Source organism: Lynx rufus, unplaced genomic scaffold (assembly GCF_022079265.1).
Source record: "Lynx rufus isolate CCGP_SWC_20201006 ecotype Redwood Valley unplaced genomic scaffold, mLynRuf1.p SCAF_10, whole genome shotgun sequence".
NCBI lineage: Eukaryota > Metazoa > Chordata > Mammalia > Carnivora > Felidae > Lynx > Lynx rufus.
Genome location: NW_025814824.1, coordinates 74,153,169 through 74,177,573, shown reverse-complemented (window position 1 = coordinate 74,177,573; position 24,405 = coordinate 74,153,169). Strand labels below are relative to the sequence as shown.

General features: G+C 46.8%; 1 protein-coding gene across 4 annotated transcripts in view; it reads right to left on the bottom strand.

Annotated features, from left to right (window-relative positions):
- Positions 1 to 24,405, bottom strand: part of ZNF618 (zinc finger protein 618) — a 179,390-nt gene that overhangs the window by 22,179 nt on the left and 132,806 nt on the right. For 2 of the 4 annotated variants that reach the window (XM_047068332.1, XM_047068355.1), the window contains exons 4-10: positions 24,324 to 24,401; positions 23,671 to 23,709; positions 18,216 to 18,305; positions 17,263 to 17,298; positions 17,093 to 17,170; positions 10,209 to 10,268; positions 9,605 to 9,694 (exon numbers count right to left, since the gene is read on the bottom strand). In XM_047068332.1, the coding sequence (XP_046924288.1) occupies positions 9,605 to 9,694; positions 10,209 to 10,268; positions 17,093 to 17,170; positions 17,263 to 17,298; positions 18,216 to 18,305; positions 23,671 to 23,709; positions 24,324 to 24,401 (471 nt within the window). The remainder of the gene's footprint in view (positions 1 to 9,604; positions 9,695 to 10,208; positions 10,269 to 17,092; positions 17,171 to 17,262; positions 17,299 to 18,215; positions 18,306 to 23,670; positions 23,710 to 24,323; positions 24,402 to 24,405) is intronic. The other 2 variants (XM_047068338.1, XM_047068347.1) reach the window with 1 other exon arrangement.

The window sequence follows — 24,405 nt, the reverse complement described above, 5'->3', positions numbered from 1 at the left end:
CAGAGTCTGGCTTCCTTAATCCCAAACTACAGAGGTCTGGGTGGGGAACGACACTTCTTTATGTTTCCTCCTTCTCTCTCTCCCTTTTGGAGTCAAGGACCCTGGAGGTCCCGGAGTCCAATCAAAAGAGCGGCTCATCTCACGATTCCCAAACAACCTACACATCAGACTCCATGGCATGTGTCCAGAGTCGTATCTCTGAGTTCCCTACTATCTCCCTGAAGCAGTTTGGGGACTAAGTATGGAGCAAAGTGAAGCCCCCTCTGCATCCCAGGTCCCTCACCTTTGGCCTCTGAGGTCTTGGGACTCTTTACTTGCCCTCTCTTGACCTTTGTACCTCACCTGTTCCCCTTATGTCCACCAATAAAAGTGAGACACCCACCTCTGTGCGACCAGCCTCACAGAGATTTTGAGAGGATCCAAGAACACCCAAAATCACAGAAGTACCTTGAATGGTAAATGGCTCTTCAAATGTGAACAGCTGTTACTCACACTTTTTAGGAATAAGGAAACTGAGACGCAGAATGTTTAATAAGTTTACAGTGGCATAGGAAGTCCATGCCAGGATGGGACAGGAGCTCATGTTTGCCAGCTACTTAAGGAGGCCTCTGCACAAGGCCATGTGGTCCCCTTTGGCCTCAACCCACACATGCTGGGAACCTGGACACAAGGAACAGAGAATTTCTGAGCAATACACTTGCCTTCTTTCTTAGGCCCCAGACTGTACCCTGAAGGACTGTTTTTAGGAGACCCTCTGATCAGACCTTTCCATGGTCTACAATTCCTGCTGTCAAAATCCTGGCCATTTCTGTGAGAGACCCCTCGTTCCCTGTGGCAGGGAGCTCAGGGACACCCACGAAGCACATGATATAATTAATAAATCTTCAGGCCTGGGACCTGCTCATCTCTTGTTTTCCCATTCTAGGACACCCTCTGTGTCTTCCAAGCCTCATGGCCTTTGCACATGCTATTTCCTCTGCCTGGAATGATCTTCCCTCCAATTTTTGCCTGGGTAACTAGTGCTGGTCCTGCATACTTCCACATGAGCATCACTTCCTCTCGTAACTGTCCCTGACACCTCACCTGGTCATTTTCAGTCCCCTGTCCACTTCCCTTCTAAGAACTGATCACCACCTATGATAATGACACATGCTGTGGTCTTTTGATTGGGGTCTCTTTCCCCATTAGCCTGAATGCTCTGTGAGGACAGAGTCTGACAGTTAGGCCCAACCATGTACTCAGGACCAGGCACATTCCCTGATACACAGGAAGTGCTCAAGAGGTATTATGGAATCAGAGAACCAATGCCTCAATGTCCAGAAAAGCAAAACTCAGAACCACACTTAAACAGACCACAACAAAGAAGGGATGCCCAGGAGGGGACATGAGAAGCTACCTCATGTGTTACCCTCCGGTTGGCCACAGGGGTCTATCTAAGGCAGAGGGGCACACGGAGCTCAGAGAGGTATAGGCACCACTCCAGGGTCACACAGCAGGTACGGACCAAGCAGGATGAACTTTCCAGACTCCTAATTCATTTCACTCAGCAGTTTGCTCCATCTGTTGACCTTGTCACATGGAATGTTATCAGGCTGGAATTCCTACCTGAGCCCTCACTGGGAAAAGAACAAAGAGCTTCAGACAGACTGGCTGACTGCCCTTATGAAGAACACACGTGAGATGTTCATATATAGGAGACATTTAAAAATAACAGCACGGTGGTCTCCCCTTTCTGTAAAATGAAAAATTCAATGGGAACAAAAAAATTAAGAGATTGTAAGGATTCAAGAAAAGTAACCACATAGACCAGGTGGTCTCCCTGAAACCTTCACCAGGCAGAGGAGGGTGAAGACGCATCTGAGGCAAATGGGAAGAGCATGCTCAACGGCCGGAGGCGGGAATGAACGGACGATGTGGTGCAAAAGGAGTCTAGGTTGGAAACGCTTTCTCAGGGATTTCCGTCTTCGAGACAGAACCAGAGAACTTACACTTCCGGCCGTGATGGACTACCTGTGTAGGGCTAGTTGTCCTCCTTCAACTATAAAGCTGGACAAAATACATAAAACAACAGTTTTCAGACGCTGAACAGGAGGCAGTGCAGGGTCGTGATTTACGACAGAAGACCTGATGTGAGATCACTCCAGTCTCTGCCTGGAGACCTTCTGGACTACGGCACAGGGGTGGAGCCCAAAGAAGGCACTGCAGTCTGGGTGAACAGAGGAGACAGTGATCAGGGTTCAGGGATTCTGACAATGGCTGGAATTGGCGGGACAGAATAACAAAAAGGGATGAATTAAAAAAAAAAAAAAGACCTCCAGAAATATGCAGAGGGGCCTCTTAAAGCGTCTGATGGGTGCCAAACTGATCTGTACAGAATGAACCTCTGCACAGCCTGGAAGGTAACAGCTTCTAGGGGGGAGTGAGCCGAGAACAGATTCAGAAGTCTCACGAGAGTAGGAGATGTCTGAGTTCCCACCTGCCACAGCAGACAGACCTTGCTGAACACCTCAAGCATTTAGTTGAAACCCAGAAAGGTCAGGCCTTAGGATTACTCTAACCCTAGAATAAGAACACTCTAGACCCACCCTAACAGTTTACACACAAGCCTCTGAAGTACGAAGCTGATCTGTAAGTAAATTAACTGCCTGCCAGAACAAAATTTAACACCTTTCAAAGAAAGATAACAAAATGCAGATGCTCAACAAATATCACAATGTGCAGCACAGAATAAAAAATTACTTGTGAGGCGAAGCAGGAAAATGTGACTAAATACTCAAGAGAAAAATACCAATCAACAGAAACATACAGAAAGGACAGGAATGATGGAATTTGTGGACAAGGACCTTTCAACAGCTTTCATAAATATGCTCAAAGATTTAAAGGATAATATGCACATAATGAGAAAGGACATGATATAAAAAGGAACCAAATGGAAATTACAGAGATGAAAACTAGGATAGCTGAAATGATAAATTCGCTTGATGATTTTCTAATAAAACAGACTGCACACTAGAGAAGAAAAGATCAGTGAACTTGAAGACAGGATACTAGAAACTATCCAAATTGAAGCTCGAAGGGGAAACAGGGATGGTAAGCTGAACAGACCTTCATCACCAAACAGTTTAACATATATGTAAACAAAATCTCAACAACAGAGGAAAGAGAGATTGAGTAATAAGAATATTTGCAGAGGGGCACCTGGGTGGCTCAGCAGTTGAGTGTCCGATTTCATTTAGGCTCAGGTCATGATTCCAGGATCATGGGCTCGATCAAGCCCTTGTGTCAAGCTCCACACTCAGTGTGGAGCCTGCTTAGCATTCTCTTTCTCTCTCCTTCTGTCCCTTTCTCTGACTCATGCTCAATCTCTCTCTAAAATAAAAATTTAAGAAAATATATTTGAAGAAATAATGGCTTTAGTTTTCCAAATTTGATGAAAAATATAAACCCACTGATTCAAAAAATTCAGTGAACCCCAAACAGGATAAACACAAAGAAAACTACACGCCATAATCAAACTGATAAAAAAAAAAAAAAAACAACCAGTAATATGTAGATATATTTAAAAGCACCCAGACAGGGGCGCCTGGGTGGCTTAGTCAGTTGAGTGTCCGGCTTCAGCGCAGGTCACGATCTCGCGGTCCATGAGTTTGAGCCCCGCGTTGGGCTCTGGGCTGATGGCTCAGAGCCTGGAGCCTGCTTCTGATTCTGTGTCTCCCTCTCTCTCTGCCCCTCCCCCATTCATGCTCTGTCTCTGTCTCAGAAATAAATAAATGTTAAAAAAAAAAAATAAAAGCACCCAGACAAAAAGACATATTAAATATAGAATCACAATCAGAATGATCTCTGACTTCTCACCAGAAACATAAACCAGAAGATAAAAGAGTGACACTTTTAAAGTGCTGGAAAAAAAAAACAAACATCTCAACCTAGAATTTCATATCCAGAGAAAACATCCATCGAAAGAAACAGGTAAAATAAAAACATCTTCAAGTAAGAGAATCTTTCCCCAACAGACCTACAACAGAAAAAATGTTAATTCTTCAGGGAATAAGGGAAAATGATTATAGGTGGAATTCAGATTTATTATACAAAGAAAGGAAAAGCACAGGAAATGGTAAATATGTTAGTAAATATAAAAGGCATTTTCTCATTTCTTAATTAACAAATAATAGACTGTTTAAAGCAAAAAAAATTATTGGGCTTATAACTTATGTAGACATAGATGTATGGTAAGAACATAAAGGACAGGAGAGTAGTAAATAGAAGTACACTGTTATAAGGTTCTTACGTTACGTGTGATGTTATGAATTAAATTTATGATAGATTGTAATACATTAAAGATGTATATTATAAACCACAGAGGAACCACTAAAGAAAAAGGGGGTACAGCTAGAAAGCTAACAAAGGAAATTTTTTTGGAAGTTCTTGATTAATATTAAAGAAGGCAAGAAAAGAAGAAAAAATGAACAATAAGAAGAGATGGGACAACTAGAAAAAAATATAAGGCAAAATATACAAAATATAAAAAATATGAACTACAAAATACAAAAATCCAACCATATCCATATATAATATTAAATGTAAATGGATTAAACACTTCATTTAAAAGGCAGGGATTGTCAGACTAGAGAAAAGAGTGAGAACCAATTATACGTACATACTTCAAATAGAAAGACACAGAAACATTAAAACAAAAAGATCGAAAGAAATACACCATGCAAACACTAATTCTAAGCAAGCTGCAGCAGCTATATCAATATCAGATAAAGAAGATTTCAGGACAACAGGTATTACCTGTTAAAGAACTTAAGAAATAAATAAAGGTACTGAACAATTTTTAAAGGGTCGTCAAAACATAATGGTCCCAAGTGTGTGCACCTAAAAGCAAGGTTTCAAAACACATGAATCAAAAATGGACAGAACTAAAGGGAGACACAGCATATCCACAATTACAGTTGCAGATTTTAATGTCTGTCTCTCAGTACTAGATAGAATGAGTGTATTTTTTTTCTAAAGCCTGAAAAGGTGTAGAGATTTGATTAACCAGCTTAACCTAAGTGACACTACACTCAGGGAATATTCTTCCCAACTCATTCTAAGAGGCCAGTTCTACCTTGACACCCAGCTGAGACCAGGACATTACAAAAAAGAAATGTACACTACTGGTTGGAATGTAAACGGCATAACCACTTTGAAAAACAGTTGGGTTCTTTCTTAAAAGTTAAATATACACGTATCATATGATCCAGCTATTCCACTCCTAGGTATTTATTCAAGATTAATGAACGCATTTGTCCGTACAAGGACATGTACACCAATGTTGAGAAGCTTTGTTTGTATTAGCTCTAAACTAAAAACAACCCAAATGTCCATCCGTAAGTGAATAAAGGAAACTGTGGTATCTATATCTATCCAATGGAAAGCTACTACTCATCAATTAAAGGGAATGAACTACTGATAACATGTAACCATGGATGAATCTTAAAACAATCCATGGTGAGTGAGAGAAGCCAGACCCTCCCCCACACATAAAAAGGGTACATACTCTAAGATGCCACATATGCAGTATGCTAGAAAATGCAAATTAATCTATAGTAACAGAAAGAAAATCAGTGTTTGCCTGGGGATGGGAAAGTGGTGAGTAAGGGATTATACAAAAGCACAAAAAACCTTTAGGGGTGACGAGATGCTCATTATCTTAACGGCAGTGATGGTTTTGTGAGTGCATACATAGGTCAAAACTTATCAAACCATACGCTTTAAATACAGGCACTTTAGGGGTGCCTGGCTGGCTCAGTCGGTTGAGCGTCCGACTTCAGCTCAGGTCATGGTCTCGCAGTTCGTGGGTTCAAGCCCTGTGTCGGGCTCTGTGCTAACAAACAACTCAGAGCCTGGATCCTCCTTCAGATTCTGTATCTCTCTCTTCCCCTCCCCTGCTCATGCTCTGCCTCTGTCTCTCAAAAATAAATAAATGTTAAAAAAAATTAAATACAGGCACTGTATTGTGTAACAATATGCCTCAATATTGTTTAAAAAAACTTCACCAGAAGAATTTTATTTTCTTGATTATGATGATGATCATCATCAAACCACTGATTGAACATGGGGCTCTGCTAATTCTAGGATTGTAGCTCCCTGTCCTTGAGAAATCAGTTGTGGGAGTGATATTAAAAACCAGGTGAAATCCTAGGGAGTTTTAGATAGGAGTGATCAGAAAATGTGTTCTTGAGATCAAATAACTCTACAAACTACCCCAGGTCTTAAAATAATTCAGATGCCTTTCCAAGAAAAATAAGTTTCAAAGAAGAAAATCACTCTCCAAACAAAGAGGAAACATTCCAACATTTTAAGTTTCTTCAGTTCGTTTCAGCGTTGGACTTTCTGATACTCTTAATGTGTTTTAATAAAGTATAGGCATTGTGACTTATTTAAGAACAATGACAATAAATCAATCCATGTAATACACATTATCAGAATAAAAGATGAGAATCATAGAATCATCTCAACAGGTACAGAAAAAAACATAAAACACCTATTTATGACAGAAGAGTTCAGTAAACTAGGAATAAGAGGTAACTTCAACTAATAAAGGGCATTTATAAAAACCTACTTCAGCTAATATAATACTTAATAATGAAAATGATCATCCTTAATGATGAAAAACTGAACCTTATGATTATGAAAAAGGCAGAAATACTCACTGAAGTTTTATACTCAACATTGCACTGGAAGATCCTAACCAGTATAGTGAAACAACAAAAAAATACAGACTGGAAAGAAGCAAAGTTATTTATTAGTAAATGACATCAGTATGTATATAGAAAGTCCTAAGAAACTCGTAAAAATGCTATTAGAACTAGTAAGTGAATTTAGTAAAACTGCAAGATACAAATTCAATATACAAAAATTATGTCTTTATGTAATAGCAATAAATAATTGGAAAACTGAAAATCATAATAGTATCAAAAAACATGAAGTACTTAGAGATAATTTCATGAAATATGTACAAGATCTCTACTCTGAAAAATACAAACTACTGCTGAGAGAAAAAGACCTAAATACATGGAGAGATATACCATATTCATGGATTGGAATTGCCAATATTATGATGATGTCTATTTTCTCTAAATTGGTCTGTAGATTCAGAGTAATCCTAAACAGAATCCCAGTTGGATTTTTTGGTCGAAATTGGGAATCAGAAACTCCCCTAACATTTATATGGAAGAGCAAAGTTCCTAGAATTGACAAATATTCTTTAAAAACAGCAAAGTTGAAAAACCGAGAGTACCTATATTTAAGGCTATAAAACTCCAGTAAATGAGACCATATTGGCATAAACATAGATAAATAAATCGACAGAACAGAAATAAACTCATACATATTTATGCATTCAACTGATTGTCAATTCAATGCAATGCAATGGGGGAAAGGACAATCCTTTTAACAAATGATGGAACCACCAGATATCTGTATGGGATAAAATTAATCTCAACTCCTACCTCTCACCATTCACAAAAGTTAACTTGAAAAGATCACAGACCTAAATGCAAAGGCTAAAATTTTAAAGCTTCCAAAAGATAATTAAGGATGCTCACAATCTTGAGGTAGTTAAGATATTCTGGGTAGGACCCAGAAAGCACTAGCCATAGAAAAAATTGGTAAATTAGACTTTATAAAAATTAAAAACCACTCATCAAAAGATACTGTATGAAAATCAAAAGGCATGTTGAAGACTGCAAGAAAATATTCATAGTACATATACCTGATACAAGACCTGGCTCTACAATGTATAAAGAACTCTTACAATTTAAAAAAAAATTTTTATTATTATTTTTTGAGAGAGACAGAGAGAGAGAGAGAGAGAGAGAGAGAGAGAGACAGAGAGAGAGCAAGCAGGGAAGGGGCAGAGAGAGAGGAAGACACAGAATCTGAAGCAGGCTCCAGGCTCTGAGCTCTCAGGACAGAGCCCAACGGGGGGCTCAAACTCATAGACCGCGAGATCACAATCTGAGCTGTAGTCAGCCGTCCAACTGACTGAGCCTCCCAGGTGCCCCAAGAACCCTTACAATTTAATAATACAAACAACCCAACCACAAAATGGGCAAAAGACTTTAGACAATCTCCAGAGTAAAATACACACATGGCCAATAGGCACAAGAAAGCATGCTCAACATCATTGGTCATCAAGGAAATACAAATTAACACCACAATGACCAGTAAGCACTCACCAGAACAGCTAGAATTAAACAGCCCATCGCCTACAAACTCTGGCAAGAATGTGGAGGAAGTGGAACTCCCATATGTGGCTGGCGGGAGCGTAAGATGCTACAGCCATTTTGGAAAATGGTGTGTAAGTTCTTAAAGAGTTAAACACACTCTCCCCTATGACCTAGCAATTTTACTCCTTGGTATTTTACCCATGAAAAATAAACACATATGTCCCCAAAAAGCCTCCTACAAACACTTTCGTAGCAGGTTCAGTCATAAGAGCCTAAAATGGGAAACAACTGAAATGAACAAGCAAATGGCTAAACAGGGGTATTTTCATACAATGGAATACTGCTCAGCAGTAAAAAAAGAAAGAATAACTGATACATACAACGTGTATGTGTCTTACAGACATTATGCTAAGTGAAAGCAGCCAGGCGCCAAAGAGTATCATCAGATGAATCCATTTGTAAGGACTTCCTCTGCAGTGAGCACAGATCCTTCTGGATACTCTCACCAGACCCAGGGTCCTCAAGCCCTAGCCCTGGGTACCACCTGATGAAGCCATCCAGTTCAGCCCCTAATTCTACACAGAACCCATCGGCACCCAAATCTCTAGATCCAAAGCCCACTGGAGGGGCTGTTTCAACCTCAGCAAACTAATCCTCTGTTGGATCTAGCCTAAATCTCTCATATCCTCCTAGCCCACATATCTGGGGATCTAAGGATGGAGCCCCCTCTGACATCCAGGAGGGAAGCTGGGAAGTCAATCAGTGGTATCAGGAGAGTGGAAGGCTGGGATGTCCCAACGGAAGGGCCCTTAGAACTCTTTTCCTCCCAGGCCAAGGGAGAAGGGAGAGATTGAGGGCCAGAAACAGGACGGGGCCCGCCCAAGGTCACGCAACCCTGCAACCCAGCTGATTAAACCCAGGGCTTCTGAGTCTTGACTTAGCATCCCTTCCCCCTTTTTACCTTTTCCACCACCGAGGGCAAAAACGGAACTGTCCTGTCTAGTTGGCCATCGCCTAGCCTGGGTTAGGCCATGCGTTGGTTCAGACTGAAGCTGTATCACGGGTCACTGGCTCCGGAGTGGGGGGGGGGTCTCAGGAACCACAGGATTCAGAGGTGCTTAGGGGTGGGGCCACTGGAGGACTTGGACGAATGATGCCCACCCTGAGTCTACCGAGGGAGACTCAGGCTTTCCTGGCTGAAGGGTGGGGCTTTCCCAGCTAATCCAGCTACTGCGGTAAGGTGGTCAGGGTCAGGCCTGGACACCTGGAGGCTGCCCCAGGCCAAGCCCACCTGTACATCCACCCTGCCCTGGCAAAGCCTCGGCCTGTGGCTGGCCCGCCCCTCCCTCCAACTCCTCCAGGCCCCAACCAGAGAAGGTACTCACTGATGGGGGCGTGTAAGGCCACGTGCTCCTGGTAGGGCGTGTAGTACTTGTACTGCTTTCCGCAGAATTCACAGGTGTAATTGCCAGTTTCTGTCCAAGGAGAGGCAAGTGTGGGAACGGGCACGTGACCCCCAGCAAGCAGCAGCAGCATGCTCCCTCCCCTCCGGCTCCCCTCCTCCTGGGACCAACTACAACCCTGAGCCCACTGGAGTCAGCCTGCCTGGGTTCAGCTCCCAGCTCCTCCTCCATGTCCAGCCGTGTGACCTCGGGCAAATCTCTTAACCTCTCTGTGCCTCAGTTTTCCTATCTATAAAACGGGGGTAATAATCGGACCACCTTGTAGGATTGCTGTGAGGATTAAATTTATACGTCAAGTGCTTAGAACAGTACCTGGCACACGCCGTTTCTCCGTCCACACTCCCCCCCCAGACCCTGGTGCTCAGGAAATGTGTGGTGACCAGTGCCAACCTCTCGCTCAGCCCCTCTGCGATGGCCACGCTTGGGTCCCCTCGTCTCCAAGACCTTCCCCGCCCCCAGGCACCCCCATCCCCCCGGCAGAAGGGGTCACGTCTTCCTCTCAGGCCCCACCAGACTTTATCTTTACCTCTCTTTGGGCACTGCCTAACTTCTTTCTTCTTAAAAATTTCTGATGTAATATTGTTCACTGGGGGAAAATTATAAAATAGTGATAAATACAAATACAAAACTTAAAGAGTACGAGAAATTTCAATCATCTGTCACCCCCAAACAAAGAGCAGCAGCTGCCCCCTGGGGTGGAGTGTGCAACCTTGCCATCCGCCCCCGGGGCCCACCCCTCACTCCCATCTCCTCCGGAGCGGGCTCCTCTCCCTGACATCAGCTGTCTAGCTCTGGTGGGCCTTGAATTAGCCAGCCCTGATCCGTATCCTCTTTGTAACCTGGTGTATTCAATCGACAATACTTTGTGGACATCTTGCTCAATCAATAAACATCGATCCCTACTGCATTTATTGGCTGTATGGTTCCCTCTGGACTTTGAAATCTGCTGAGCCAGTCTCCTGCACCAGGGGATGTTCAGATCGTTTCAAATTTTTTTCCCTTACCAAAAAAAAAAAAAAAAAAAATGCAGTGATCCACATCTTTGTAGAAATGTTTGCACATTTGCTCATCATTTGTCACATCATTGCAAAGTAAAGATTATTGTGCATAATCTTTGCTCATTATTTCCCCAGGATAAATTGTGGGCATGCATTTTTAAGGCTTTTGATAACCACAGCACCAACTACATATCAAAAGGTTGGGCCAATTTTTATCCCAATCAGAAAGCTGTGCCTTATCGGGAGAATTCTATTGCACTGCTGGTTTTATTTTCCATTTGTTTTGAGTTCTAAGGAAACTGACTATTTTTCATGTTTAATTAACTGTAGTTTTTCTTTCGTGACTTTCCCATTTGAGTTTACAGCCAATGTTTCCATAGGCGTATTTACATTTTTTAATTGCTAAGAGCTCTGCAGATTAAGGACATCAACATTTTGCTCTCTATGTCACAATTTTTCTCAATTTTTTAAAATTGTTTGTGGTCTTTCTCTCTCAATACGGATTTAAACTTTTTCATAAATAACTTTTATAACCGATTCATGAACACTGGAAAAGACAGACGATTTGCTATTTACAGGCTTCAAAGTTGTTAGTTAGATCAACCGTATTAATTATATTATTCAAGCCCTACATGATCCTGTTTGTCTACCTGCTCTCTCCAAGACGGTCATGATCAACCTTTCCATTTTGTCATATTCCTAAATGTATTTTGTATTTTTAGATGTGATGTTGTCTGCCGCATTTAAGGCTCACGAAATCAAAACTGTCAGTGTTAACTAACTAACTAACATGACACGATTTTCTAACACGGTGCTTCTCAAAGGGTGGTCCCTGAGCCAGCAGCACCGGTATCGTCTGTCAAACCGTTAGAAATGCATATTCTCTGAGACTTATCCAAGACGCTGAAAGCAAAATTCTAGGAATGGGATCTAGCAATCTGGGTTTTAACAGTCCCCCTAGAAAACTGTGATGCAGAGGAAAGTTTAAGAACCACTGCTCAAACTTCTAATTATAGTCTTATATTAGTTTGATGGACATTAATTCCGAATAGTTACTTTCTAGGATCTTTCTTTCTACTTGTCTGCATGTGCCTGAAAACACTTCCCTAAATTGTCTTGGGAAAATTCATTAAAAAGATACTTTGCTAAATGTCAGCCGAAAACGATGAGCAAAAGCAGTCATGGTTCCTGCCTTCAAGGAGCTTACAGTCTGGGAAAGGAGACAGAAAAATCAAATAATCACACAAACTTAACACTGCAACCTCAAGAGGGGCTCTTAAAGGAGACACTTACAGTGCTGTGAAAATCCTAACAGGGAACTCAATTTAGTTAAGGAAGTGAGAGCGAGTTCCCTGAGAAAGATAAAAGATGAGGAATTAACTAAGTGTGTTGCTAATAAGCCATTATTGCAAATTAACCTGAGAATCTCTGTCTTCTAATAAAAGAGATTATGCCATTTGCTTTTATTTAAAGCTATAATTGACTTGGTTTTACGTGTTTTATATTTTGTTTCTTTTTCTTCGTGCTCCACCTTTTCTGGTTTCCTTTGTTTCAGTTGTTTGATGAATGAAATCTTTTCTCTGCCTTTCCATTATTCTCCAATATTCCATTATTTTCCAATATTCTCCTTTGTTTTACATAGCATGCAAGATACATCTGTCTGTTACAGTTAAGCAGAAAATGGTATTTTCAAGTCTATTGCCATTGAGAAAGGCAGTTTAACTCCATGCTTCTCACACTTTTGCATGTTTAAGAATCATCTGGAAAGATGGTTACAACACAGATTGCTGGGCTCCACCCCAGAGATTCTGAATCTGTGGCTTGGGGGTGGAGCCTAAGAATTTACATTAAAAAAAATTTTTTTTAATGCTTATTTATTTTTGAGAGAGAGAGAGAGAGAGAGAGAGAGAGAGAGAGAGAGAGAGAGCGCACAAGCGGGGGAGGGGCAGAGAGAGAGGGAGACACAGAATCCAAAGCAGACTCCAGGCTCTGAAGCTGTCAGCACAGAGCCTGACACAAGGCTCAAACCCACCAACCACGAGACCATGACCTGAGCTGAAGTAGAACACTTAAGCGACTGAGCCACCAGGCGCCCCAAGAATTTACATTTCTAATAAGCTTCTATGAGATGCTGCTGCTGCTGGTCTAGGGCCCACACCATGGGAAGGGCTGGTTTAACCTACCTCTACTGTATCCTTCACCTATTCCTTCCTTCTCATGTTTTTAAAATTCATTTTTAGTATTTTACAATGATCTTTGTCCTTTGCACTCAATTTTATAATCAGAGTCCAACATTTTAAACTTAGCTTCTAGCTTATCTGGTTTGACCATTTACCACCAGTCCTCCCGAGCTAGGACTTCATTCCTGACAATGGACTCTTCAATGTGCTCTACTGCTTAGTTCCCTGGAGTGTGTTTTTTAAATTTTCGGAAGATGGGTACATAGGAGAAATAGTGGGTTTGGGGGCCCTCACTTTCCCCTTTACTCCTAAATTGTAAGCTGTCTAGATACAAAATTGTTAAGATTACAACCTTTTCCCTTCAAAACGTAGTGTCGTCTTCTGACATTTAGTACCGTACCCAAGTCTGAGGCAAGTCCCCCTTGGGTTCATCTTGGATAACACCTGGCTTTTCTTATGTCTAGATGCCTGTGTATTTCTTCTTTATACTTACAGTTTAAAAAATCACTAAGATCTATTTAGTTATGGGTCTCTTTACATGGAGACAGGTTACACCACAATCATCTGTCATCACCTGAAATACAATGAGCCCTTAAATCTGCACACACAGGTCTTCCTTTAGCAAAATTTTCTTCTGTTGTATCTTTGGAGTATTGCTTCTGTCCCACTGGCACAACACCACTAATTATCTGAAACTGGCTCTCCACGCTCTGTATTTAGCTTGTTTTCCTTTCCCCTGGTTATCTTGATCCGTTCAGGTTTCTCATCCCCATAACTATTCCATTTCTGCAGATCAATTCTGCTCTTTACTATCTAGACTGTAGGTTTTAATTCTGCGCTTCTATTCTCTGTTTCTCTGCAGTCCTTTACGTCATTCTTTTCTCTCTGCCTCTTCGTTCTGTCCTGCTGCTCTGTCACCACACTTCAGGATCCTCTTTCACACGGGTCATGCTGTGGACTGAACCGTGTCCCCCTAGCTCCCCAAATTCAATTGTTGACGCCCCACCTCCCCAGGTGATGGTGTTTGGAGACAGGGCCTGTGGGAGGTAACTGGGTTGAGATGAGGCATGAAGGTGGGGCCCTCACGACTGGATTGGTGCCCTTATTACAAGAGACACCAGGGAGCTTGCTTCCACTGGTCTCCCATCATGTGAGGGCACAGACAGAAGGTGGCCATCTGTGAGCCAGGAAGAGGGTTCTCACCAGAACCATGACCGGGCTGGCACTCTGATCCTGGACTTCTAGCTTCCAGAACCGTGAGAAGATAAATTTGCTGAAGCCATCCAGTTGGGTATTTTGTTAGGACAGCCCAAGGAGAGTAAGGTAAGTCATATTTTCTTATACTTGATTATGGTTGTCACAGAATGTTCTTCTAGATTTTGTAGTAGGGTCATCTTCAGAGGTATGCTTGTCCTCAGAGTCTCCTAAATTCTGTGGAATTTTCACAGATTCATGGTTTGGGGGGTTTTTTTAATTTAAAAAATTTTTCAAGTTACTCTTCCTTATCCACATTTTTAAAAAATCAAGTAAACTGCAGATGAATTCAGACTTACTGTTTTCGATAGACATGAGTGAACTGTCCTTGACCCTCCCATTATCATCGTAGTCATGAGCATGGAAGACCACTGCCATGGTAGTATTTCTCAGATCTGCAGCAGGAGAGCAGCTGACATGCAAGGCCCCTAGGACAAACTGTCTCCTTCTAGAAGGATTCCTCTGCTCTGTCATAGCTCCAGCTTCTTCCTCCCTAATTCTCCAATTTGCTCAGATGATGCAGATATGGAAGGTGTACTTCCCAGCATGCACTGCTTCAGGGTCCCTCCTCTTCCCGGACCAACAAAACTCTATTCATGGTGCGGTGTGCCTCTCATGGCTCCTCTCACTCTATGCCTTCTCATTTTTAGAGTTCTGTGGCCTTGGCCTGCTTGAAACCCAAGCAGCAGCGTTCTTACCTCATAAGGCAGCTCCTGAGCGGTGACGGGAGATGGTCACACTATTTTAGCAATCTCCACTCCATAACGTCAAGCTGGGAGCATTCAGGGAGCCAAACCCAGTTCCCTTTGCTCAGTGCAATTCCCAACTGCTTATGGTGTGTGACAATTCCACCGGCCGTCTGTCTGACTCAGTTACTGATCTATAGAACAAGTTTCATCTAGTTCTGTACCTTCCTGGGTAATAGGCACCACTTATTTATTAATGCCTTCCGTGTGTGCATAAAAGACTACGCTAATTCCTGTGCAAACATAACCTCATCTCATCTCCACGACAATCCTGAAAGAACTGTCACCACCGCATTCTCGAGTTAAGGAAAGCGTAGATTAGGGAGATTATAGAGCATGTACGCCCTCACGCAGGTATTAAATGTAGAGCTGGGGTTCATAGATGGGGTGCTCTAAAGCTCTTACAATTGGCCGTCTCTCGACAACACCACTCATGTGTTAAGCCCTGGATGCGAGCCAGGTGCTGGGCCAAACACTTCCTGCAGGCATCCTCCGACAGCCTTACAGAACAGATAGATGCTCTCGTCCCCAGCTTACAGATGAGTCAAAGGACACTCAGAAGGGGGATAAGTAGCTGGTAAATTGGAGATGGCAGCATTCAAATGTGGGCCGGATTCCAATTCTACTTTCATAATTATGATGCTGCAGACAGAAGGGCAGTGCTACCCCGGGGCGGCTGGCAGACAGTACTAACATGGCAGGTCACAGACCCCGCTGTCCCCGTCCTGTATCTGTCTACGAATGTCCATCATAGAACGTGTTTGATTCCCATGTAGGTTTCCCCACGGTTTAACTTATAGCGGTTTCAGTGTTGAGGGTTTCATCATTTTCTGAGGGAAAAAGAAAACGTGTCATATGCACGGTAAACACATGACAAGTGCTATGCTAACCGCTTCGCAAATACTGCTGCCTCTCCCGTTTCTGGAGTGCTTTAAGAGTTAAAACAAAGCAGGCTCATCCTCTACCACGGAGGAGGAAGGAGGGAGAGACAGGATGGGGACCAGACCAACGGCTTCCAAGGGTCAGGGCCAAGCTCCACCCTTTGAAGAGCATCCCCAGCTTCCCTGCTTTAGCTCCTCGACTTTCCTTGCCTTGGATTTCCTCATCCTTTCATTCAGTGTCTGTGTGTCTATTCTGCAAGCTACCTTCAATCCTTATTGTAGCGAGGCAGAGTCGACAAAGGCCTTTTCCTGTTGGGTGGTAAGCAAGGAAGGGGAATGTGAATTCCTGAAGGGCTGGGCCAGACCCCTCTCACTCGTGAGACTCTACTCAATCCATTCTTCTAGAAACAGCCAAAATAGTCTTCCTAAAGTGCAAATCCGATCAAATCCCTTCCCCATGTGGTAAACTCTCAGGCTCCTTGTCCCTCAGAATGAAGTCTAGATGCCTTCCTCTGGCATTCAAGGCTCTCTCTCAAGACTTCAACTCAGAATTGATTTGCCTTTCAATTCCCAGAACAGGCGCTGCTCTCCCACTTCCGCCTATGATGCAAGAGCTCATTCCCCACCCTCGTCCCCAAGCAGAAGCCTCCAGGATTCCCGAGGCTGGCCAGGTACTGCGCCAGCCCCCATGGCTCCTTGCACTTCAGGTTATGCTGGAACTATCTGCTACTGACCCACTGCCCCCTCCCTGTACCCAAGGGCAGGGCCACAAATGCCCCGCCCACTGCTGTGTCCCCACCACACTCAATGCAAGTATGCTGAGAACAGGCAGGCCGCTGTGTGACTCCTGCCCTCAGGGGTTTACTTGGGACAAGGACAGAGTGTCTACATGTGGCTCCCCTGGGCAGCTTCATTTGCTGGGGAACCCCTTCAGATGACGAGAGTTATTTTCCGAGCACCTACTATGTACCAGGCACTGTGCTAATAGGTGATTTACATTCACGATCTCATTTAATCCCCCAACAAACCTTCGGGGAAATGTCATCCTCATTGACATGTAAGGAGCCGAGGCTCAGGACGGCTAACAGACTACCAGGGCACCAAGCCTGTGCTACTTTCACTGCCCTGACCATGACCCTGTGCTGTTCTGCTGCTCCTCAAAAGCTAAAGTCCTAAGACTGGCCCATTAGACAGGTGGGCAAGGTGAGGTCTAAGGAGGTCAGTGGTCACTGGCCAGCACCACTGTTTCAGGATAAGTGATGCCACCCTCTTCCAATGGCAAGACTTAGCCCTCAGCCAGTCTCCCCCCACCGGCCCAGCCCAGCCCAACCCCAGAGAGAGGCCCGCATACTTGGCCCGATTTTCTGGAACGGTTCCGGGGGTTCCTCCTTCACTTCGTCAGTGGCCACGACACCTTGGTCAAAGGGGTCTGTGGGAGAACACACAGCCCTTAGCGCCCTGGCAACCAGGTGTTGGGAGTCCAGCTGGGCACAGGGAAGTGGGCAGCCACCAAGGACTTACCTGCCCGATTCTCAGGGGCCCCTTCCACACTAAATACTGCACCCAGGCAGGAGGCAGCAGCCGCAGAAGGAAAGAAGCAAACGGGAGGCCTGTTAGTCCCTGCCCACAGCTGCCTCTGCCCAACGTTCCCAGCCTCTGGGGCCCAGGAGAGCCAACCCTGGCCAGCATGGAGGCCCCGGAAAACCAGGGGCCACAGGAGGGCACATCCCAACTGGGACACAGCCTGTGCCTCCATTCCCCATCCACCCCACGGGCTAGGGTCCAACCCAGAGGCAGGCAATTTCTGCCTGGCCTGTTTCTGGGTCGCCAACAGCTACTTGAGGGGCCAGACCAGGAGAAAAAAAGGAAGAGACCAGTAGGAAAAAAAAAGGCGATGTGAAAAGGACAAGGACAAGCCAGCGGGAGTGAGTGGCAGGGCCTGGTTGTCACAGCCTGCGACGGGCTGGGGATGTGGGGCTGGAGTGGGAGCCCCCCTCCATCCTTTCCAGGCCCAAGACCCTATTTCTAGGATTGAGATTCTAAAAATAAATTACCTAAATTTATTGTTCCAATTTCTAACTCTATAACTGAAGACACTAAAATACCATCATTCATTTTAAAAAACTGGTTTAATTTCATCAGAGCATGTGAATACTCAGTATGAAACTGTAAAATGCATCGATATGAAATTGCTAAAATTCGACGGATTTTGACCTACAAAATGCAATTTCACTTGGGTTACCCTAATCAGAAGTATGTATGGAGTAGGACGGGGACCTTCTCTCTCCCAGAATCCTCAGGGTTCGGTCACTGCCCTCCTGGTCTGACTGCCCTCTGACCTTCCTCTGGGTGGGAGGAGGGCGGGGACAGCTGGTGGGTGGGGTGGCAGGGGGACAAGCAGCCCTGGGGGCGGTGGGGGGGGGGGTGCTCTCTTTATCTGACTCTACTTCCCGGCAGTGAGGGGCCTCACTCACCATCCACCGCGTGCAGGTCCCGGTGCTCTTGGAAGCAGCTGTAGTACTTGTATTTCTTCCCACAGATGTCACATGTGTACCTGAAATTGTCTGCGGGGGACAGAGAGACAAGTGTAGTTACCAGGACTTCGGTCACTCGGGTGGGGTTTCTTTGGGCCAGATCATCGGCTTCACGACCCAAACATGAGACTAGCCCAGACTAGCCCCAGCTGGTGAGCCACAGAGAATCAGTGCCGGGACGTTAGGGGTCCTCTCCACAAGGAGACTGGAGGGTGCTGAAGCGACTTTCAAACCAACCTTCAATCCCACTCTGTGAGCTGAGACCTTAAAAGGGCCTGACCCCACCTCCCTTCTCGAGGCTCTGCATGTGCAAGGTGCCAGACCAGGCACTTCCTGTCTTTCCTCCATTGGTTCTTGTGACTGAGGGGGAAGAAGTAAGCCATTAAAAAAAAAAAAAATTTTTTTTAATGTTTATTTATTTTTGAGAGAGAGAGAGAGAGAGACAGAGCATGAGCCAGGGAAGAGCAGAGAGAGAGAGAGAGGGAGATACTGAATCCAAAGCAGGCTCCAGGCTCTGAGCTGTCAGCACAGAGTCTGATGCGGGGCTTGAACTCAGGGACTGAGAGGTCATGACATGAGCCAAAGTTGGACGCTCAATCGGCTGAGCCACCCAGGCACCCCAAGAAGTAAGCCATTTAACACACAGGTAGGCTGAGGTTCAGAAGGGACCTGTCTGTCCCAAGCCCCACAGTTAGGAGGGCCTGTGGTAGGCAGCTTCCCAAAGACCCTGGCCACCTGGCGTTTACCCCCTGTACGATCTCTTCCCCTTGAGTCTGAACCGGATCTAGTGACTTGCTTCTAATAAAGAGAAGGGAATGAAGTGATAAGATGTCACTTCTGAGATCAGGTTACAAAAGCCCGCGACTTCTGTCTCTCTCACACCGCCTGCCTCTTGCTAGCTGCCATGTTGTAAGCTGCTGCAGAGAGAGAGCCACACAGGAGCCTCTGGTGAACAGCCGGGGGGGGAGTGACACCCTCAGTCCAACAACTTGGGAAGGATCCTGCCAACAGCCATGTGCGTGAGTGCGGAGGTTGGGCCTTTCCCCAGTTGGGCCTTGAGAGGAGACCACAGTCCTGGCCAATGCCTCACGTGCCTCATGAGACCATAAATCAATGTTTGTTTAAGTCATTCAGCCGTGGGGCGGTGTGTTCCACAGCAATAGATAATGCACACAGGGCCAGAGTTCGGATGATCCCTACCTAGGTCTATCCAAATTCTGGGGCGGGACTCCCTCAGGACATTGCTCTCACCACGCACTAGCACAGACATCCTGTGTGTCTTCCTTGGGCAGATCTCGGGATGACCCGCCCACCTCACCTTCCGGACTATGTCCAGCACAGGGAGACAGAGTGGCTTACTCAAGGCTGCACAGTGGGGCGAGGCATAGCCAAGATTCAAATATTCACTCAGCTCCATGCCATAGCTGAATCAGGGCACATGGCCTCTCTCTGCCTGGGTAAGCCCACCTTCCGCTCCTGACTGAGGCACCAGCCTTCTGGCCCTCCTTCTGCTCCCCAGCACTCAAATACAGGATTGAGGAGGCTCCCTCCATCCCGACGTTGCAATGCCAGGAAATTCTATGGGAAGGTTCTGGTCCCTGCTTAGCTGAACTCAGGGGCACAGATGACATCGGCCATCTCCCTGCCTCTGCCCCCACCTCTCAGACTGCACCTGTGATCTCCCAAAGTGCCCTGGCATCTGCCACAGAGCCTAACTGGTCCCCAAGTGAGACGCACACAGCGTCAGCACACACAGTCACTCTGAGGGTCTGGGGACCCGGCATGCCACCATCCCACCAGGCCCTACCATTTCTGTGCCCACACCTGAACCAGCCAGGCAGTGGAGGGGAGTGGGGGGAGAACAGGTGGAAAGCAGAGGAGGAGAGGCCTGGTCCTGCTCTGCCTCATCCAGACTGCCAGCAAGGGCTGACCCCACCTCAGGATTCACCTTCTGCTCTTTCCTCCCTAATGTGAGGGGACAGGAAGGTAGTAATGAGCTGATTCCCAGGGCCTCTCCCAGGCCGGCCATTCTAGGATTCCAAGCCTGGCTCAAGTTCCGATCCAGCCTCGACAATAACCTCCCCTCTTCATGTCCCATCTGGACCACAATCCTCTCTCAGTGCTGGATACTGGGGAGCAGGTGGAGAAGTCAAGGGCATCCAGGATCTGCTGGTTCCAGATGGGCCCCGCCCCAGAAATTCCTCTCCCATACTGGCCAGTGCCAGTGGCACTCTGCAGCCGCCGGCCACACTCGTCTCACATCTGCTCACATGGCCCCTCCTACCACCTCCAATAAACGGTGAACCCCCCAGCTTTCTGCCACTGAGATGCGCCTTCGCCCTGCTCTGTCGAATCCCATACCGCGACCTCTTCTCAATGCGGGTGGGGAACCACAGTGCCAGGCCTACCTAAGACAGGAGTAGATGAGAACCAAAGAGTTATCCCCACAGGAAGAAAGGCAAAATAATTTTCTGTCAATGAAACGACACTTTCAGAGCCTCCAAGAGAGCTCAGAAATGTCTCCCGGAAGGGCACCACGAATCCATCTGGAGAGACAGACTCTGCAGTGAGGCTGCATGACTCCAACGCGACTCGGATGCCAATAAGCACAACTAACGCTGGACACACTCCCTAACCCGAGCGCCTTGGTCTTCTCATCTGCAAAATGGGAATGAGACGGTTCCTTCATCTCCGAGTTGTAACGAAAAATGAACAGAGCACAATGCCCAACTGACAACAAATACCTGGTAAATGTTGCCTAATATCGTTTTGGAAAGGGAATCAACGTAACGGCTGCAACAGAAGTAGACACGGAGTTAAGCTTTTCTTAGTTAGGATACGGGTGAGCGCATATATGCCTCCATTTATGATTATATAATTTTTCTAACAGCTAAATGAAAGACCCCTGGACTAGAAGGCGTGAGGCCTGGTTTCTATGCCCACCTCCACTACTAACAAGCTGCATGAGTTCTCTCTGGGACTCAGTGTCCCCATCTGCAAAATGGGTAGGCTGGACTTGGTATTCTCAACATGATGCTTTTGGCTCCAGGACTCCACGGTCAGGCTCCTGTCACGAGGCTGGTGTTGTGAGGATGCCAGGCTTTCTAAGCAGGCACTGCTGGCTTGGGTCAGGATAGGGGTGCAGGACTGAGAATAAAATAAAGCACAGTGGCCATGGGGAGAAAATTCCCTCGGGAGGAAGGCAAAAGTAATGGAAGGACTAAAAATACCCTTGGCTACAGAGTCCTCAACAGCCAGGGGGCCTCCGGGAACCACGGAAGCCAGATGGAACACAATGGATCATTGAGGGGCTGCCGGAGAGGCCAGGGGCCCAGAATAGCTAAGGAAGGAAAGACAAATAGAGAAGATCTTTAAATGTGTGGCTGACCACAGGCAGACCATGGGAGCCGGAAGAGAAGGAAGCTTTTGAAGAGGAAGGGAGCCAGGGGCCAGGCTGGGGCAGGGCTTGGAGAGGAGGGACAAGCATTCACTGCCTCCTAGCCGTGGCCCTCAGGCAGGTGTCTGACCTACCTGAGCCTCGAATGTCTGGAAAATGGAAGCTTAGCCTCAGCACTGCCTGCCTCTCACGTGCTGTGGGAATCCAAAGAGAGAATGGATGGGAAATGCTTTTTGGACCCAGTGCAATTAAGGCCCTGCTTTAGCTCATACACCTCCTCAAACTGCTTTGTTTTAGACTTTTTTTTTGTCATGTCTATAATTTAAAAAAATAACTTTTTTTTTTTCAACGTTTATTTATTTTTGGGACAGAGAGAGACAGAGCATGAACGGGCGAGGGGCAGAGAGAGAGGGAGACACAGAATCGGAAACAGGCTCCAGGCTCTGAGCCATCAGCCCAGAGCCCGACGCGGGGCTCGAACTCCCGGACCGCGAGATCGTGACCTGGCTGAAGTCGGACGCTTAACCGACTGCGCCACCCAGGCACCCCAAAAAATAACTTTTTTAAGCTGACTTATTTTGAGACACAGAGAGAGCGAGCAGGGGAGGGGCAGAGAGAGAGGGGGAGAGAAAGAATCCCAAGCAGGCTCCGCACTGTCATCGTGGAGCCTGATGCGGGGCTCAAACTCACGAACTGCGAGAACCATGACCTGAACCTAAACCAAGACTCAGCGGCTTAACAGACTGAGCCACCCGGGCGCCCCTGGGCATGTTTATTATTTTTAAAAACCTTTTACGGCAGGAGGAACAGGCTGACGAACTATGGGCTGCCCACCCTCTGTTTTGGTGAAAAATTCATTTCTGTCTGTCTCTGGCTGTGTTCATGCAGCATGGCATAGCTGAGTGGTGGGGACAGAGATGCATGGCCTGCAAAGTCTAAAACATTTACTATCTGGTCCCCACGGAAGGGTCCGCTGACCCCAATGCAGAAACCTGTTCAGCTCCTCCAATTTTCATAAACCAAAAACACCTGTGCCATGAGTACCCAGAAACCCCTGCCCACGATTTCTTCCAGGACGAATTACTTTCCCGATCTTGTACTGCCCGTGCACAGACGTTAGAGGAGGAACTCTGTGTCGGGCTTCTTTTGCTGACAGTGTTTGTGGGTAATCCGTGTGGCTAGGTGTGGCTCCACGTCTTTCTCCCTCGTTGCTTCACGTGAACACGCCACGACTTATCTGTCCGCTCCGAGCACTGGGCACTCGGGGTGGTTTCCAGTGTGGGACTGTTGCAAACACGGCGGCTAAGAATACCCGAGTCGCCGTCTTTTGGTGGCCACGTGCACACAGTTCGGTTGGGATACACCTGGGAGGGGAACTGCTGGGTTCTGGAGCTCAGGTTTGTTGGCTGGGGAGAGGTTCCACCCCAGCCTACACTCATCTGGCTTCTTACCAGGCCCATGGGTTTAGACCTGGGGGCAGGGCGAGCAGGGCCCACGAACAGCAAAGCAGAACACTGTCCTCAGCTGGCGAGGCCCTGTGGCTCCCCAGGCGCTGCTGGGATGGCACACCCCAGAGACGAGTGCCCGTGGGTGTTCGTGAGATAACTCTCCAAAGTGGCATTTCCCAAACATCAGCCATGAAGCTCCAGGCCCATCCAGGAATTGGGAGTCAAAAGAACAGAGGAGGAGATGATGCACACACTGGGTTCCGCACGTGAGTGCTTGCCCGTGAAGGGCCCCGAGAAGTCCACAGCAAAGAAACGTGTTCATCTGAGTGGAACCCAAGGCTGCCCTGGGTTATGTGGCCAGAGAACCCTTTGCTGATCGAACACCTATCTGCCGCCCTAGGACGTGGGCCGTGGGACACACCTTGGGAAAGGTTGTTCTGAGGTTGCTACAATTCCATAAAGACCCTGTGGCCGGCCCCACAGCCTGAACCACAGCAACATGTCTCCCAGAGGGCAGTCCTGAGGGACAAGAGCGAGGGGAAATACTCACTGCCTTGGGAGGCTCCCTCCCCTGAGGTGGCTTCAGTGTCTGTAAGAGAGAGAAAATGAGAGGGAAGTGAGCGGACTGGACCCATGGCCGGGCCGTGCCAAAAGAGCGAGAAGAGCAAGGGCAGGCGGTCCACCCACCACTGTGCCCAGGACGCTCTCTGCGCATTCAGGATGCAGCGCACACAGCCTCACAGCCCTTCTCCGTGCCCCCTGACCCAGCGCCCTTCCTCCTGGACCATCTCTCCCATCCCCTCAGCCCTCTCATCTTCATAACGGCCACAGCGCCCCGCCCCCGCTCCCGGGGCCGCCTCGAAGAGCACACCAGATGGACCCGCGAGCACCTTCCCTGCAGGGGCCGCCACACCAGGCGGCAGTGGAGCATCCTGGGGGGAAGCGGGCCCGCGTGGGGCAGGCAGAGGCACTGGTGACAGAAGTCTGGTGGCATGACCTCCCGTCCCCTCTCCCCCCGCCAGCCCTGTGCGCTCTCCCAAGTTAAGGAGGCCTCTCCTGTCCGCCTGGGTCTCCCGCCTGCTGCAGAAAGAGGGAGAGGACTGCAGCTCTGGGGGAGGGGGGTCCGAGGTCATCCCCAAGGGGCCCAGGGAGAACACCAGACAGAGAACGGGGAGGTGCGGCCCTCAGCCCTGCCCCACTCACCTCGGTGTGCCCGTACGTGGGTCTGGAAACAGTTATAATATTTGTACTTCTTGCCACAGATTCCACACTCATAGGATCCTGG